This window comes from Chelonia mydas, chromosome 6 (assembly GCF_015237465.2).
Source record: "Chelonia mydas isolate rCheMyd1 chromosome 6, rCheMyd1.pri.v2, whole genome shotgun sequence".
Lineage (NCBI taxonomy): Eukaryota > Metazoa > Chordata > Testudines > Cheloniidae > Chelonia > Chelonia mydas.
In genome coordinates, this window is record NC_051246.2 from 83,686,939 (window position 1) to 83,705,929 (window position 18,991).

At 38.5% G+C, this 18,991-nt stretch overlaps 1 protein-coding gene across 8 annotated transcripts in view; it reads left to right on the forward strand.

The window, feature by feature from the left end:
* SCFD1 (sec1 family domain containing 1) overlaps positions 1–18,991 on the forward strand; it is a 144,640-nt gene that overhangs the window by 13,823 nt on the left and 111,826 nt on the right. For all 8 annotated transcript variants that reach the window (XR_005225547.2, XR_006291402.1, XR_005225546.2 and 5 more), the window contains exons 8-10: positions 3,025–3,080; positions 5,340–5,425; positions 8,272–8,371. Coding sequence is in view for 5 of the 8 variants with exons in the window: in XM_043548068.1 (XP_043404003.1) it covers positions 3,025–3,080; positions 5,340–5,425; positions 8,272–8,371 (242 nt within the window). In the remaining 3 variants the exon portion in view is untranslated. The remainder of the gene's footprint in view (positions 1–3,024; positions 3,081–5,339; positions 5,426–8,271; positions 8,372–18,991) is intronic.

Here is an 18,991-nt window from a genome sequence, read left to right on the forward strand (position 1 = left end):
TGGCATAAATCTGCTGCTGTTTAAGTCAGTGGTAAAAATGCTCCTGCTTCAGTGCTTCATGCTGAAAACTGCTTAATTAGGAACAGAGCTGAGCGAATGCTGAATAATTTTGAAATTCCCACCCTTAATATTTTTCATAAAAGTTCATGGTCAGTAACACCATAACTAGCTTGGTCATGGAGTGTTTTTAATTTTATGAAAATATTAAATATTTTAAATAATTCATATTGTAAAATAAAGGATATGTTGTTCCATTACTTCTCCTTTTCTTACAATAAAATTGCTGTCATTTTTTGGCATGACAAACAACCAATCTTGATGACAACCAACAAAATAAAATCTCTCTCATTCTGAGATTTTGAGAAATGGTCAGAGTTTTTGCTGATAAACAAGTTTTTGTTAGATAGCATACAAGATATTATCAATGTTTGTCATTAATGGTTGGATAACTGTCAGAGAAGTTATTGAAAAGTGTATATGTCCATTTTAATAGCAACTAAGTGAGTAAAATTTAACATGCTTAAAATTATAAGCACTGAAGTGCTAATTGACAGCTCTCAGATTTACTTCCCTTTTCACTGCCTAAAATTGTAACTTCTTGAGGAGGAGAGTTTAGCAGCCCCCAGGGCACTCAGAATTAGAAGGATCCTTAGAACCTGTTGAATGCCTTAGTTTCTGTGGCAAGAAGTAAAATGTATCTTACAGAGCCCCTTGAATCTTCAGCGTTTCAACTTACATGTATTTAAAAATTCAGTATATGACAGGTGAAGCCTGAAATTCCAATGAAAAATTTATTTTAATAAATAAATATTCCCCTGCAATGAGTTGCAACCCAGATCTTGCAGTATTGTAGTAATGGAAGAGACCCTGAGCATCAAAAGCAAAAACAACTAAGCAAAAGCAAACTTGATTAATCTATTTGATTGTCTAATCAGCGAGAAATGAAAAAGTAAATAAACAGCATAAATAATGTAAATTATATTTTAAAATTTCTTAACTTTGAATTAGGGCTGTTGATTAATCGCAGTTAACTCATGCAATTAACTCAAAAAAATCAATCCTGATTAAAAGAATTGCGATTAATCGCACTTTTAATTGCACTGTTAATACCAATTGAAGTTTATTATATTTTTGGATGTTTTTCTACATTTTCAAATATGTTGATTTCAATTACAACACAGAATACAAAGCGTATAGTTCTCACTTCATATTATTATTATTATTTTTATTACAAATATTTGCACTGTAAAAATGATAAGCAAAGAAATAGTATTTTTCAATTCACCTCATACAAGTAATGTAGTGCAATCTCTTTATCATGAAAGTGCAACTTACAAATGTAGATTTTTTTTTTGTTACGTATCTGTTTTGTTTTTTGAGTGCAATGTAAAACTTCAGCGCCTACAAGTCTACTCAGTCCTAGTTCTTGTTCAGCCAATCGCTAAGACAAATATGTCTGTTTACATTTACAGGACATAATTCTTATTTACGCTTCTTATTTACAATGTCACCTGAAAGTGAGAACAGCTGTTCACATGGCAGTTTTGTAGCCATCATTGCAAGGTATTTAAGTGCCAGATACGCTAAACATTTGTATGCCCCTTTATGCTTTGGCCACCATTCCAGAGGGCATGCTTCTATGCTGATGACACTCGTTAAAAAAATAATATGTTAATTAAATTTGTGACTGAACTCCTTGGGAGAGAATTGTATGTCTTCTGCTCTGTTTTACCCACATTCTGCAATATATTTCATGTTATAGCAATCTTGGACGATGACCCAGCATATGTTGTTCGTTTTAAGAACACTTTCACTGCAGATTTGACAAAACTCAAAGAAGGTACCAATGTGAGATTTCTAAAGATAGCTACAGCACTCAACCCAAGATTTAAGAATCTGAGAGGGATGAGGTATGGAGCATGTTTCAGAAGTCTTAAAAGAACAACACTCCGATGCGGAAACTACAGAACTGAACCACCAAAAAAGAAAATCAACCTTCTGTTGGTGGCATCTGACTCAGATGTTGAAAATGAATATGCATCAGTCCGCACTGCTTTGGATCGCTATCGAGCAGAACCCATCATCAGCATGGACGCATGTCCTCTGCAAGGGTGGTTGAAGCGTGAAGGAACGTATGAATCTTTAAAGGATCTGGCATGTAAATATCTTGTGGCGCCGGCTACAACAGTGCCATGCAAACACCTGTTGTCACTTTCAAGTGACATTGTAAACAAGAAGCGAGCAGCATTATCTCCTGCAAATGTAAACAAACTCATTTGTCTGAGTGATTGGCTGAACAAGAACTAGGACTGAGTGGACTTGTAGGCTCTAAAGTTTTGCAATGTGTTATTTTTGAGTGCAGTTATATTTTTGTACATAATTCTACATTTGTAAGTTCAACTTTTATGTTAAAGAGATTGCACTACATTATTTGTATTAGGTTAATTGAAAAATACCATTTCTTTTGTTTTTTACTGTGCAAATATTTGTAATAAAAAATAATATAAAGTGAACACTGTACACTTTGTATTCTGTGTGGTAATTGAAATCAATATATTTGAAAATGTATAAAACACCCAAAAACATTTAAATAAATGGTATTTTATTATTCTTTAAGAGTGCGATTACTCGTGTGATTAATATTTTTAATAGCTTGACAGCCCAACTTTTAATATTTGCATGTGGGATAGGTAAGAGAACGGGGTTTTTTGACTATATTAGCTGGCAATTCCTGTAACTGTCAATGTACTACTAACATATATTTATAACATGATTTTAAGTATTTATCATTCTTACTATGTTTTTATAATACTTTGTTTAAATGTATTGATATAAACCATTTTTTGTGATCTCATGGATAGTGACTACTAGAGCCATACTTTATATACAGTTTAGACAGCGTGTTTTGAAAATTTGGCACCCCAAATCATTTGCTTTAAAAAAATAAAAATCACAACTTGGCAGTATAATTATTTGTGACCTGGAAATTATAATGTAAATAGAGGTCAATGTATCTTTTAATAGGAGCTATTCCTATAATCAGATGCTCAAGAGGAACTGCAGCAGAAATGGTGGCAGTGGTAAGACTAAATATATGATTGTTTCAAATAAATGTCCTAATAGCATTTTATTTTTATTTTTTCCAACCCTGAACATTTAACATCAGAGAGGAAAACTGAAAGAAAATGGCCACGGTTCTCCTTCCTGACATTGCTTCCACAGAGCCTCATTGTAGAAATTGTGTGACTAGTCACACAGACACAGAATCTTTAGAAAGCAGACTCCAATGGGTGGAGGTGCACATGTCTCTCCAGCCCAAAATGTCCCTCATCTTCTCCTTTTTCACTAGACATAGCACCCTAGGAATGTATCCCTGCCTGCTCTGTCACATGGTAGTTAGCATTGTGTAAAATGCTTGTGTAAATAATTGTAGTCATACTTTTTAGTTAATGGTTGTAGTTTTTATGTGCTTGTTTGGATCTCTGGATCCCATCAGAATTTGTGCAATGATCATAGAGCGAAATATTTTGTTGTATGTAAATTGGGAATGTGCTAATAGTAAGCAAAGGTAATTGGAGAATGAGTACAGTAGATAATTGCTTTGTTAATAAATGTTTAGAGAAAGCCTCCTTCACTTACTGCAATATTGCTTAGTAATGGGAAAGATTTGTCCCTTTAAGCTGATATAACTTTAATTTCAGCTACAATTATCCATATCTAAATATGGCTTATATGACCTAATTAGACACATTATTATAAATAATGTTAAAATTATGTAGAAAAAATATTTTATCTGCATTTGGCTATGAAAGTCTATGGAGAATAAATGACTAAAACAGCCTTTCAAAATCCTGCTAAGACAGGGCAATAGGAATCTTTCCCATTTGAATGGAAATAATAGCAGCTTCAACCTTAAAATGTGACTCACCCAAATGTGCCAAGGCAGCAAATGCTGGCATAGTGAGAATTGTTATGGTATGCTGTCAAACTTATAGGATTCACTCTTCCTTAGTTTGACAACAGTGAGTGATGAAGCAGCTGCAGTGGCCTATGCTGAATTCTTTGGGCTTCCCATACCCTGTACATATAGAGAAGATGAATGGATCTTTTAGTCTCTCCTTTCCTTTGGCCAGACCTTTTCCGTCATTACCTCCTTGACAGCTGAAGCCACCTCTGCAAGCCTCCTCCTGGAGCTGGCCCCAGATATCTAATGCCTCACTGCAGCAGTCTTCCCCTCAGGTCTATGAATGGGAACCTAGGTTACTTGACTGCTTATATCTGTCTCCTCCTTTTTAAAAAAACAAAACAAAAACAAATGGGGGGGGAGGGAGGGGGAAAGGGAGAGATCCAAATAACTCCCAAAACAACAAAGGGAGTGTCGTAGAATTTCTGACTCCAATTTAGAGACTGCTGGAAAGACAACAAAACAAAACACTGTTGTTTTTAGTTACTTAGTCAATAGCACATCTGAAATGTTTCACAAGACTACAGTTGCAATTTTTTACCTCTTTAATGACATCAGATTAGAGATGTGATTTTTTTCATAGAATATAAAATTTAATGGTAACTGAACTAGTTTTTCCACTGAATGCATCCGATGAAGTGAGCTGTAGCTCACGAAAGCTTATGCTCAAATAAATTTGTTAGTCTCTAAGGTGCCACAAGTCCTCCTTTTCTTTTTAAAATCATCATTTCCCTTCTCTTGCTTCCAGTCCTTAGGAAAACTTTTGGCAGAATGCAAAACAATAACAATGTAGTAGACTGTAGTGGGAACACCGGGCATTTGAAAGCTGGGAAATACCATATTTACAGTTGTCAGTGCAGCCTTAATTCTTCCCCTTGTGCATATGCATTATGATACAGGCTTTAATTACATAATCACATTTTTCCACCGGACCCTTGCCTCATTCAGTGCACAAGCTGGACACAAAGGAGGCAGAACTCAGTTCGCATGAGTAACCATAAATCCAGCATTGTCTATCTTTCAAGTGCCTGACTTTGAAACTTGCATGATTCTCTTCACTTTTTTTTTTAATCTAACTAATATGTACTTAGAGAGAGAGAGACAGACACTCCACTAAAGATGGACTTGGATTGTCTGGAAAATCAGGAATTTGCCTCTCTGTCAAGATAGCAATATGGCAAGTCAGAGAAACTGTGTCCAAAGTAAGTTAGTGTGACTTAAGCAGTAGCATGACTATTAGAAAAACTAAAATTTGGAAAATTGTTGTCTTGACATCAGCAAAAGCTCATCTGTCTTAAACTTTGTCCATTGTACAAACTGGTTGAGAGAATCGCTAACCTCACCGATGTGTAAAAAGATGCTTTGTATTTTTTAGAAACTAGATAAGAAACTCCGAGAGAACCTCAGAGATGCCAGAAACAGTCTTTTCACAGGTGACGCACTTGGGGCTGGACAATTCAGGTAGTGTGCTACAGTTATTTTGCATTATTTTTATATATTTGTTGCAGTAACGCTAAAAGGCCCCATTTGGCTTGGGACTCTTGAGCTAGACATTGTACAGACACATGCAAAGACGTGGTTCATGCCTGAGAGTAACTTGCTTTTATGAAGTCTTCAGAAATATTAAGGAAAATAAATGTCAGTTCATATTAATAGAACAAAACCCCCATCAGATTAAACACTATGGGTAGATAGAATGTAGCCCTCAGATCCTGAGCTAAAAACTTTCATATAATTAAAGAAGACAAACATTTTGTTCAACTGTAGACCCAGAAAGATCAAATATACTGCAAAAATGTCTACCATATCAACTTACAGAATGAGAATGAATGGTGTGTTGCTTTCAGACATATTCATAACCTTCCTTTTATTTAGTCGGTAATAAAAAAGGCAGACTAACTCTCTCAGAGAGTCCTGCCATTGGTCTTGGTTATTTCAGCCTCTCAAACAAACAGCAAGTTCTTTCCAGCTAATCCTAATTGCCACAGGGCAGGTATGGAGTGAAACGGTCTCTCTAATATCCCAGTCCAGGATTATTAAAGCCTTTAAAGATCATTACCAACAAAGTGAATTTACATTCTTTGGAGGGCGGGGAGGGGGTTTGGCAACTACCGTTCTCTTCCACTACTCTTTACCTACCCCTGTGGGACTGTGAGGATCACCACTTTCCATGTCTGTTTATCCCTATGACCTTCTGGGACTGTGTGGTGAGGCTGCTTCTTTTTGGTGCCCTCATACTGTGTGTATCATTGGGCTGGTGATACAAAGCATCTTGCATTGCCTTTCACAGACATAAGATACCTCTTACTAACAGAACAAGAACTGTCTTTCAGTTAGGTAGGCTTATTGCTCGTAGTGGCACATTGCTCTGGGTCCACTGGTCTACTCTGACCTGTCTGCCCTGGCTCCTCATTCTCCCGTCCCTAATACAGCAGTTGTATTAACTGCTTTTGTTTGATGATGGTTGTTACACCACTTACCTTATTGACAAGGATGTGAATTACTGATATGTTAATCTAGTCACAGTGCACACACTGTATCTTTTTATGTGCTGGGAAACAACGGCATGATATGTAGGGGATAAGCTGGAGTGCATTGTGATATAGGCTATGCCCTTGTAGAAGCCTGTTCTCTTGTATGTGGCTTGCAAATCCACTATGCGCTGGCTTATACAGCACACAAATTTGTGCAGGATCTGGCCCTCAAATACGTAATTTATTTTAACATGGAAGAAATATTCATAAATGAGATGGGAAAAGAGTAAACAGTGACGTGGCAGAGTTTGTAGCTTAGTCTTCAGACCCTTGGAGAGTAATGAAATGATAGTATTTGGGTTCATTGAAAAGGAGATGGGATAAAACGTTCAAAAAGTGCTGAAGTCCCCTTTTCAGAAGTAGGAAAAAACACCCTTTTAGGAGTTTAAATCTCACTGATTTTTCCTAATCTACTTAGGCACTTTTGAAAATTTTACTCGGAGTTGAGTATCAGCATGTTGATGACAATGTAAGCCATAAGCTCTTTGTGGCTTCACGTACAAATCAAACAGGAGAGGTGGCATGATGGGCCCCCGAGAGAGAGACTGCAGATGTGAGGTTCCTTTTGGGGCATGGGGCACAAGCAGTGATTCAGTACTACTCCTAGAATCTTTTTCAGAAGAACCAAACCCACCCAAACTATTTCATCCATCCACCTCACCACTTTCCGTGGACGAGTCAATAATTTCATAAGCTGCTGACAAATCTAATCTATTCATCCTGATTATTTTATTATTGTCCATTGCTAGAAGGTAATTATCACCCATCGATACTAATACAGTCTCTATTCAATAATCAGTCATGAATCTGTGTAACTAAGCTATTAACTAAGAAGGCTGGTCGGTGCTGGTTATTTGACTTGGATTTAAAATTGTGTGTGGTAGCTCTTTAGTTATAACAGAGCGTGAGAGTTGCCTTATCACATCAGACCCATGTCTATCTAATCAGTATCCCATTTTTGGCAGTGGCCAGCTCCAGCATGCTTCAGAGGAAGGTGAAACAAACTCTGTAACAGAAAATTATGGAACAATCTACCTAAACAGGAAGTTTCTTTCTAATACCTGCCAATTAGGATTTGGCTTTTCCCCTGAAATATGAAGGTTTATATGTCTTTGGGCTTTTATATGGATGATGAGAATTTAATGTAACTTTCAGTCTTTTTTTAATATTGCTGATTTCTTGGTCTCAATCTTATCTTTGTGAATTCTCTCAGTTAATTATGTCCCAAGCCAAACTCCCTAAAGTTGTAAATTCAGCATGGTAGTACATACAATTTGCAGAATAATATTTAAAGCAGTGATACTCAGACTCAGGCTCCCGAGTTGTAAGTGGCTGTTCATTGTGTCTCCTGCGGCTCTTTGCAGCACATGGTATTAAAACACTGTGATTTAATTATTAACCAGTCTAAATTATTAACCAATCAGGATGCTTTTACTATGTTATTAACCAATTGTAGTTGATAAAATAATATTTGGTCAGTCATTTTGCTGTGAGAATAATATATATAAACAAAATATTTCCCCTGTCATATTGTTTAAATATGAATATGTAGTACCATAGTAAATGAAACAATGAATTCACAATACTGTTACTCTTTTGGGTAATGCTGATTGCTAATTTGGCCCCTGAATCACTAAGGTGTGAGGTCACTTATTTTAAAGAGATTGGCAGTACAGAAAAACTCCAAAGAATATCTCTGATATTTCTGAAGAGACTGAGAGACTCCTCCAAATATGTATAAAGAGTTACTGACAAAATGTCTTTTATTTACAGCTTCCAAAGGCCTTTGTTAGTCCTTGTTGACAGAAACATAGATTTAGCAACTCCTCTACACCATACTTGGACATACCAGGCCTTAGTGCATGACGTACTGGTAGGAGAATAAACTTCATTTTTATTATTGAAAGTACAGTTGTGTTTTCAGTTTACTCTTAAATATAGTAATCGCCCTTATAGTAACAGCCCTTAATCAAAATCGTATTTTATATATTGAATTTATTTGGAAGCTATTTCATCTAAAACAAATCTGGAAGGTTTATTGTAAAGGGTTGGGAGTTTTGACATTGCAGTACCTTTTTAAAACATTTACTATTTAAAATGTTGCTGTAGTTATTAAGATACTGGTAATTCAGTTATGCAGGGCTGTTTTTCAGAAGTTTGTAATCATACTTTTTGTGTTAGCTTTATTTCTCTTAATGCAAAAATGTGTCTTAAATCAGTTAGATCTAAGTTTTGTCACTGATTTTCATGTTTGTCATTTTCTAAGATAAGAAGACTTGAGGTTTGTTCTGCAGGTATCCTATACAAATCTTGTGTTCTCTCATTCCCCATCTACAAAGACAAATGCTTATGACACTAAATTGTCATGATGGGAGGTTGCTGTTAGCTTGCTTTTTGGATGTTTTATGAAATGTACAGATTATAATGGTTTAATTCTATCTATTCTGAAATGTAAATATTTTGTATAGTTTTAGTAAGTTTTAAAGCAGCTCTTGGTATCAGTTTGAGTTTTTAGAGATTTCTTACTTTACCTTTTGTCTCCACAAGATGGTGTAGATGTTCTATATAGAGAAATACCAACTGGTAAATGAACTTGCTGAGAGAACTTTCATAAATATTTATTTTGTTTTGGAAGTCGCATGGAGCTTAGAACATTTACATCTTCCAGAGCTGATTTTATAAAACAACTTGCAATTAAAGGCTTTTTTTTTTTTTTTTGCATAGTTCTATAAACGTCTGGCTGACCTAATATGTCTTAGAGCTGCATTGTTAATGGTGAAAATGATATGCAACCTAATTCCTAATTCAGCTGCATGTTATATTGGAAATTTATTTTAATGGAAGGAAATCTTGTTACTTAACTGGAGAAATTTATTTATTTATTTATTTATTTATTTATTTATATATATATATATATATATATATATATAAAATACATAACTACGAAAACCTAATATAAAAATATGCTAATAAAATTTTTATTTAACTGCATAGAAAAAATCAGGAGGGATATTAGTTCTCTTTAACATATATTAAAATGAATGTCACGTGACCTATTAATGTAACTTCTCTGAGTTAGTGTTTTGTATTTGTTGCTGAGGTTGTGATATACATCCACAGTCTGTAGTTCATGCTAAAAGTGCAATATACATCCCTACATGCCCAGTTACTATGAGTTATGTACGGGCACATAGAGTTGTCTGAAAATTGTTGCATCACTGAGGTGACATTTTTTTAGTCTCTTGTGGGGTTTTATAGAATTCTGCTGTGCACAGCAAATTGTGCATGTGGTGTGTATTTTGCATTTACACTTTTCAGCTGATGGAAAGTCACTGCCTTTTTGAGGCTGTAAGATTGTTTGTAAAGTCAACATTTGTTGAATGTGCATGTTTTGTTCTTAAAATGTCTAGTTCAACCTGTTAGCAAAGTTTGTACACCCCTTGGAAACATGAGTGATCTCTAGTTTAGTATCAAGGGGAAAAATTTAATTTCAAAAGCAGGTGCAGTATCTAGTTGAAAAAAAAATCATGCCAGGCTCTTCACTGAATGAGCACAACATTTTATGAAATGGCTTGAATGACTTTGTTGACAGGGTTCTAAATTGTAATAGGAAAATAGTTACCAAGGTGATGATTACATAAATTGTACTGTCACGTAAATCAGTTTTCATTTGGCTCTCAACTACAGGAGCCAAGGGAATCTGAGATGGTGATCTAAAGGCCAGCATAAGCACAAATCTCTGTGCTTTGCCTGTTTAGGTAATAATGATACTGTTGCTACAAATAGACTCATCTGAAGAGTCCTATTCTCATCAAAATCTATTCCAGTGGGGGAGTGGGAGGAAGGTAGTGTGTGTTTAAAATAAATATATGTATAAAATCAGGCTGACTTGTCTGTAGGAACAGAGTTCTGATTGAGTAAACAACCTAGGTGCGATGTTAAACAGAGTGGGAAGCTTTAGAATAATTGCCAAACTGCTAAAGTAATCTGTGAGAGGGACTCATTGAACAGAAATGGTATGTGAATTTTCTGCTAATGAAGTAATCTTTCTCTCCCCCTTTTTTTTTAACTTATTCACTCATATGAAGCTGTCCACCAAAATCTGTTTTTGTGGAAACCATAAGCAAAGGCCTTATAAGAAGGTGAAGAGCCGTTGGATTCATATGCTTTTCTTTGGTGTGCAAGCTATTTGATTTTTTTGGAATTTTGACCTGAACGATCTATAGCATTTCCCATTACTCACAGGAGTGGAATGCTACTTCATGGACTACTTTGTCAATATTCTTGACCATTAATGTTGTCCTTCCCAACCGAAGCAATTACACGAGAATGGGCTTGACAGTTTACATTCATGTCCATACGTTAGGACATTTGTGCCCACTCACAAGTTGATATGACATGTTAACTGGAGTTGTGGTTCTCGAATTTGTAGACACTTTATAAGAAACAGATCCTCTCACAAAGCCTCTCCACTCCCAACATCTGAATCCCCATGCTTGATTCTAAGTTTTCATGCTTCCTATTACTAAGAAGGCCTCTCCAAGAGATTGGGGCACAGACTGCAGCTTGAGAACCAACACAATAGAATACAGGTGCTTATGAAAGTTTGGTTTAGATGGGCAGCCTGCAGATTGCTGCAGAGGAGGTGCCAAAATGAAATGGCTGTTATGCTTATGGCCAAACAAAGTTTATCTGTTCTTAGCTCATAATGCTTGTTCTTGGTGCCAGCAATCTGAGAATTCAACACATGCTGTTGTTCTTTGATGTGATAACAGCCAAATAAAATACATGAACTATGGATAAGAAAGACTTGTACTTTCTCTGACCCTCAGTTCTTCAGAAAAACTAGTGAAGGCCAGTAATTCTCAAATATGAGTGTAACTAAAAAATATTTTTAGTGGAGTTTTGGGGAGTTTTAGGTTGCCTTTTTCCTAAAAAAGGAACAAGCCTCACTCAGTGTTGTAGCATCTAAAATATATCCTTAATGGCAGCAGTAAGGGGAAACCTAACATGCCTTTGATAGAGAGAGGAGAGGGCATACATAGCCTCTTCTTTTGAAAAAACTGGAGAGGCATGGGTAACCATACCTACAGCCAGAGGGAACAGAGTTTGGCTAAAGTTCTCCCAGATCACCCCCCACCCCTTCTGGGCAGCTGTATCTTTTTCTGTGTTGTGCCCACCAACTACTGTCCTTCCCCACTCCCCAAATATCAACAGGTGTTTGAGGGAGAGGTTCTCTGATCATCTTGCCCACTTATATTTGGGGGAGCTTCTTTCTCTCCTGACTGAAGAGTTTCTGGAGGCGTGTGTTATCTATCTTGTCTTCCCATTGATGCGGGTATTTGAAAGAGTCTTGTCTTTCTCACAATCACAAAATCCAGTAAGTAAAGGGAACGTGGAACAGCTAGGCTGTCTCATGCTGCTTCTGAACCCTGCTGCTCTGTTAAGAGAGAATAATAAACCCAAAGACAAAGCTCCTCACTAAAGCCCCCACACTTCATTAGCCATGCTCACAAATCCACACACAAAAACACAATAAGCACACACAGTAAACCCAAACATCACTCTGAAGGCTAGACGTATGTCTGAGTCAGTGTGAAATGATGGAAGCAGCTACACCATAGTAGAGAGTTCTTCTTGTTTAGATTATCACTAGGTATTAGTAGGTAGATATGGATTATGAGGAAGACAATGAGAACATATAGGAGTGACAAAACCAATGTGATAGGTCAGCAATTACTCTGCTCTGATTGTGTCAGTAGTAGATAGGAGCGTATGATATTTTGTAAGTCTTTTTCCTTTAGGTGTGTTTATACTGTGATGATGCCAGTCTGGAACTCTAGCTATATTTAAATGACTCGGTTATCTTGATACATGTTCAGTTTAGATCTTAATATATGTTATCTTAGTTATGTTGTTGTGGAAGATTAAAGATATCTTCTCATGCCATGTACTGTATGTACAATATATACCAAAAAACCTCCATTAAAAATGTTAGAGTTTCTAAGTTAAGTGCTCAAGTCAGGATAGGTAGAAGTAAAGGTTGCTTGTTCAGTCTTCTGTTGATGTGGGTACTTACAGGACTCCCATCACTGTAGTTTTGGAGCACCTCACAAACATTCATAAACTTGTTCTTGTCGCATCCTGTTGTGAAGCATGGGAAGTATTAACTCCATTTTACAGAGGAAGCATTGAGACACAGAGATTTTGATTTTGTCAATGGTCATACAGGAAGTCCAGGCAGGAATAAACTCAGATCTACTATGTCCCAGTTCTGTGCTTTAACAAGACCATTTTTCCCTCTTCCAGAATCTGACTCATTCGTTCTATGGCCCTGGCAATGGTGAAGCAGGGGTGCTAAGGACAACAGTCTCATTTACTTGTCTCATTTACTGTCTCATGTGGACAATGAATAATCCTGCATTAAAAAACTAAACTAAAAACATTATTGTACAGTAAACACACAGGCTGAATTAAGGTTGAACAGACAACTTTGATATTGTCATTTCTTGACTTTTGAGTGCTTCAGTTCATACCCTTGATGCATGTTTGTTTTTAAAAGAACAGTACTGGGACACACACACATATATCTTAGTCTTCCACATAAAACGCAGTGTGTCAAAAAATATGGAATAGACTAATTAAACTTGACAAGTCCATCTTAATGACAGTTTCTTAACTTTCTACTCACTATTATCCCAATCATGCAGATAGATATGCAACATATATTCTATTCAGATGGCATTTGTTGCAGGAATGGGACCATAGTGAATAAAAAGATAAGAAAATGAGCCGTAAAAATGGGCTCTGAGAATGAATTGTCTATAAAAAAAGAAATTGGAAAGAAACTTTTAAAAGGATTATGGATAATGAGGCCAGATGAGGTGAAATTAGATGTAAATAGTTTTTCAGGGTGGTTTCAACTACTTAAAAACTCCTTCATTATATTTACTATATACTTCTGCCTTATTTGTATTTCCATCTTACTATAGAACTGAGGAAAATAAATCTGGTAATTAGTTACAAAATCTGATCAGTAAACCCAGGACACGTTGTTCTCAAGTTAATTTTTCACAGCTTTTCTTAATTTTACATTAATTTCTAAAGGAATATCTAGTTATATAGTATAATTTCTGTAAATGTATAATGTAACTTATATAAAAAATATGAAGATGTTGTAGTTCAATCAGTCTGGTCCCTATAACAATGGAAAATGTCTATTTTTTAAAAAGTCACATAAGGTATTCTTAAGAGAAAATTAGATATAATAGTCTATTTATTACATCGTATGTTGAAGAAACAAGTATAAAAATTACTATTTACATAAAACAAATGTAAAATAAGATGGTAACCCAGGAAAAAAATTATTCCTTTGTTCCAGTAATGTGTGATGAATAGAGAATATAGTGAATGCTTAATGCCAAGTTTCAATTATTTCAGTTCTTTTTCTTTTAACTCATTCCTTGGAAAGTATTTGGATAAGAGATTGGTGGTTTTGTTTTTGTTTTGTTTTTTGGCTCAAAGCAAGGATTTGATTGTTCTTGAAGAACCCAGAGGATATATTTATCTTTGTAAATGTCACCTAGAAAGTCATAAATAGGGAAATTTGCTAATAAAATAGATTGGTCTGTTTCAGAAGGACCACCGGGAAAAGTGGAGTTCCAGGAGAAGGTTCATGGATTTGTTTGTTTTTTCTGCGGTGCTCCATATATATATATAATAGTTAATGCAAAAGGAAACTGTCTCTATTCAGTTTTCCTCTGCAAAATAGTCTCATGCCTGCTGTAAAGACAGAATGACTTAGAATCATTCTGTTTTCCGTTGCAGTTCAGCTGCATGTCAGTTTCTTCTTGCAACAAGTATGTGAAAAACTTGCAGAGGCAAACTGCTTAGAATTACTTCAAGACCTCTATTCCAAAGAGGCACAAAAATACGTGACAGGAGAAAGATTGAAAAAATAAGGAACTCAAAGAGGTAGCGAATGTGACATTAAAAAAATGGAGTGGGAGGGGAATGCAGAGACTCAGAAGATGAGGCAGGAAGGGAGAGGGAAAGATTTGCTCTGGTGCTGGAGATAGAGAAGTGATGCTTTTTCTCTTCAAATTCTGAGTTTTTTTTCCCCATGCAAAATAAAATGCCAGAACACAAAGATTAATTCTCTCTGTTCATGAGAGTTACCTTTTTCAGTATAATTGACACTACTCTTCCAAAAGATCACTAGTCTTCTCTTAACAGTCCAGACTACAGAGTCCTTCGCTGTGGCCCAATGTCTATTCAAGTATTTTATACTAAGTAGAACAGCTTCACCATGAAAGACTGAGACACCCAACCTGGACTGCCTTATAGCCTAGTCATCAGGGTGCTCACTTGGCAGGTGGAAGGCTCAAGTTCATGGCCCTGCTCTAATGACTAATTATTTAGCTACAGTGGAATAACTTCAACAGGAGAGATGGAAACACCTGCACTAAACTACCCCATAGTTCAGAGGTTAAGGCACTATCCTGTAGTGTGGGGAACCCAAGTTCAAGTCCCTTCTCCACATGAGGCAGAGAGGGAAATCGAACCCACGTGAATGCTTGAACTCCCCCGTATTAAAGGTTAGAGAGATGGTGCTGCCATTCATTTCCTTTGCTTTTATTTTAAAAAGTGCACACAAATGAAACATTTTGATTTAGGTCAAACAAAAGATTTTGATCAACCCCAAATGATTTTTGTTCACTTTTGATTCACTGATATATTTTGGAATTTTCTATTTGTTAGGGGTGAACGTGACACAGAGACCCCTTGACAAAGGGTCCCATTTTTTGTAAACAACTCTCACCTCGGACCTGTCAAACTCATTTCACCAAACACATATCTTGCAGGATTTTTATCCATAAGGGATATCGTTAGGTGCTACAGAAAGCTTGTAATTTGTCAGAACTCATACTCCTTTCAAGATGTATGTAAGGGTAATATTTAAGGAATAATATGTTTATACTGAAAGTAAGCTTTATGGATTAAGGGCTTGTCTACACTTAAAACGCTGCAGTGGTGCAGCTGTGCCGCTGCAGCACTTCAGTGAAGATATTATCTATGTTAACAGTGGGGCTTCTCCCATTGGTGTAGGTAATTCACCTCCCCAAGATGCCATAGCTAGGTCCCATTGACCTAGCATTGCCTACATCAGGGGTTAGGTCGGTTTAACTGTGGTGTTCAGGAGAGTGAATTTTTCCCACATCTGAGCGTTGTAGTTATACTGACCTAATTCCCCAGTGTTGACCAGGCCTTAGAGTACAAATGTGCAATCACCAAGTTAATCACCAAGAAGTAATGGGCCTCAGGGATGACCCATTCAAGCAAGAGCGAGTTGTCACTCTGCCCTAATCAGCCAGTGAGGTAGTGCAAGGCTCAGTTGACCACCCTTGTCCTCTCCCAAAACTATCAATGAAAAACCATCAGAGGAACCATCAAGCAATTGAAACACATTAGAATTGAAATAGGAACATTACAACAGACAGAGCTTCACCCTGGCTGTGAATAGGAGCAAAAGACTGTTTTAGTATAACAGAGTATAGGGAAAGACACTCTGGATCCATTCAGTCCCTTGGGGAGTAAGGGTGCTTTCATGGAAGTTTTGGATGCTGGTTACTAAGGGCATGGCTACACTTGCAGATGTAGAGCGCTGTGAGTTAAACCAGCCCTCGGAGACTGCAGTAGGGAAAGCGCTGCAGTGTGTTCACACTGTCAGCTGCAAGCGCACTGGCATGGCCACATTTGTGGCACTTGCGGCGGCATTGGGAGTGGTGCATTATGGGCAGCTATCCCACAGAGCACCTCTTCCTATTCTGGCGCTGTGGCTTGTGGGAAGGGGGTGGGGTTTGCAGGGCATTCTGGGTCCTGTTCCAATGCCCTGTGATGCATCGCTTCGCATCCCAGCAATCCCTGTGCTTCCCTCCACATTTGGCACCATCTTTCAACATTTTCTGTACTGCACGCTCTGTCTTCCCTTTCAGGGTGTGGGAATGGATCCCGAACTGCTGAGGAATATGCTGGTGGGTCTCGCCAGCACTTCACGAATTGCAGTTGAGTTACTTCTTAAGCTGCACACTGATAGTGAGGAGTCCGACGATGATGTTGACTCGCATAATGCATACAACACGAGATTGCTTGTGGCATTCACGGACATGCTCACCATAGTGGAATGCGGCTTCTGGGCTCGGGAAACAAGCACTGAGTGGTGGGATCACATAGTCATGCAAGTCTGGGATGACGAGCAGTGGCTGCAGAACTTTAGGATGAGAAAAGCCACTTTCATGGGACTGTGTGAGGAGCTCACCCGCGCCCTGCGACACAAGGACACGAGATTGAGAGCTGCACTGCCAGTGGAGAAGCGGGTGGCTATTGAATCTGGAAGCTGGCAACTCCAGACAGCTACCGATCGGTCGCTAACCAGTTTGGAGTGGGAAAGTTGACCGTTGGAATCGTGTTGATGCAAGTTTGCAGAGCCATTAATCTCATCCTGCTCAGAAGAACCGTGACTCTGGGTAACATGTGTGACATTGTGGCTGACTTTGCACAAATGGGTTTCCCTAACTGCAGAGGAGCGATAGATGGGATGCATATTCCAATTCTGGCACCAGTCCACATAGCCTCTGAGTACATAAATTGGAAGGGGTATTTCTCTATGGTTCTCCAGGCGCTTGTGGATCACCGTGAGCATTTCATTGACATTAACACTGGCTGATCCGGAAAGGTGCATGACGCACGCATCTTTCGGAACACAGGCCTGTTCAGGAAGCTGCAAGCCGGGACTTTCTTCCCAGACCAGACGATCTCCGTAGGGGAAGTCAAAATGCCCATTGTGATCCCTGGAGACCTCGCTTACCCTTTAATGCCATGGCTCATGAAAACCTACACAGGGAGCCTTGACGGCAGCAAGGAGCAGTTCAACAACAGGCTGAGTGCAGAATGACTGCGGAGTGTGCTTTTGGCCATTTAAAGGGCTGCTGGTGTTGTCTGTATGGGAAGCTGGATCTGACCGATGACAACATCTCCCTGGTTATATCTGCGTGCTGTACCCTCCATAACATTTGTGAAGGGAAGGGTGAAAGCTTCACTCAGGCATGGACCTCGGAGGTTCAACACCTGAAGGCTGAATTTGAACAGCCAGAGAGTAGGGCTATTAGAGGGGCCCAGTGCGGGGCTGCAAGGATTAGGGATGCCTTGAGGGAGCAATTTGATGCTGAAAGCCACCAGTAATGTTTGGTGCCATGTACGGGAGTGAAGTGCAGTGGTTCCAGTGTTAGTAAGAATCTGTGTTTGCTACGTATGATGCACTGCCTTGCAGTGCCTGTTGCTTTCCTGGGCTATGATATCTTTTACTTAATGCAATAATAAAGAATGTTTTCAAAGCCAAAAAATGCATTTATTGAAAAGAAACGCAACTGTTTGGGTTTCGAGTCCAACCCCCTGCTCAAAGCAGGACCAAGCCCCAACTAAATCATCCCAGCCTGGGCTTTGTCAAGACTCACCTTAAAAACTTCTAAGGAAGGAAATTCCACCACCTCCCTAGGTAACGCATTCCAGTGCTTTACCACCCTCCTAGTGAAAACGTTTTTCCTAATATCCAACCTAAACCTCCCCCACTGCAACTTGAGACCATTACTCCTTGTCCTGTCCTCTTCTACCACTGAGAACAGTCTAGATCCATCCTCTTTGGATCCACCTTTCAGGTAGTTGAAAGCAGCTATCAAATCCCCCCTCATTCTTCTCTTCCGCAGACTAAACAATCCCAGCTCCCTCAGCCTCTCCTCATAACTCATGTGTTCCAGTCCCCTAATCATTTTTGTTGCCCTCCACTGGACTCTTTCCAATGTTTCCACATCCTTCTTGTAGTGTGGAGCCCAAAACCGGACATAGTACTCCAGATGAGGCCTCACCAGTGTCGAATAGAGGGGAACAATCATGTCCCTCGATCTGCTGGCAATGCCCCTACTTATACATCCCAAAATGCTTTTGGCCTTCTTGGCAACAAGGGCACAGTGTTGACTCATATCCAGCTTCTCGTCCACTGTAACCCCTAGGTCCTTTTCTGCAGAACTGCTGCCTAGCCATTCGGTCCTTAGTCTGTAGCGGTGCATGGGATTCTTCCGTCCTAAGTGCAGGACTCGGCACTTGCCCTTGTTGAACCTCATCAGATTTCTTTTGGCCCAATCCTCTAATTTGTTTAGGGCCTTCTGTATCCTATCCCTACCCTCCAGCGTATCTACCTCTCCTCCCAATTTAGTGTCATCTGCAAACTTGCTGAGGGTGCAATCCACACCATCCTCCAGATCATTTATGAAGATATTGAACAAAACCGGCCCCAGGACCGACCCTTGGGTCACTCCACTTGATACCAGCTGCCACCTAGACATGGAGCCATTGATCACTACCCGTTGAGCCCAACAATCTAGCCAGCTTTCTATCCACCTTATAGTCCATTCATCCAGCCCATACTTCTTTAACTTGC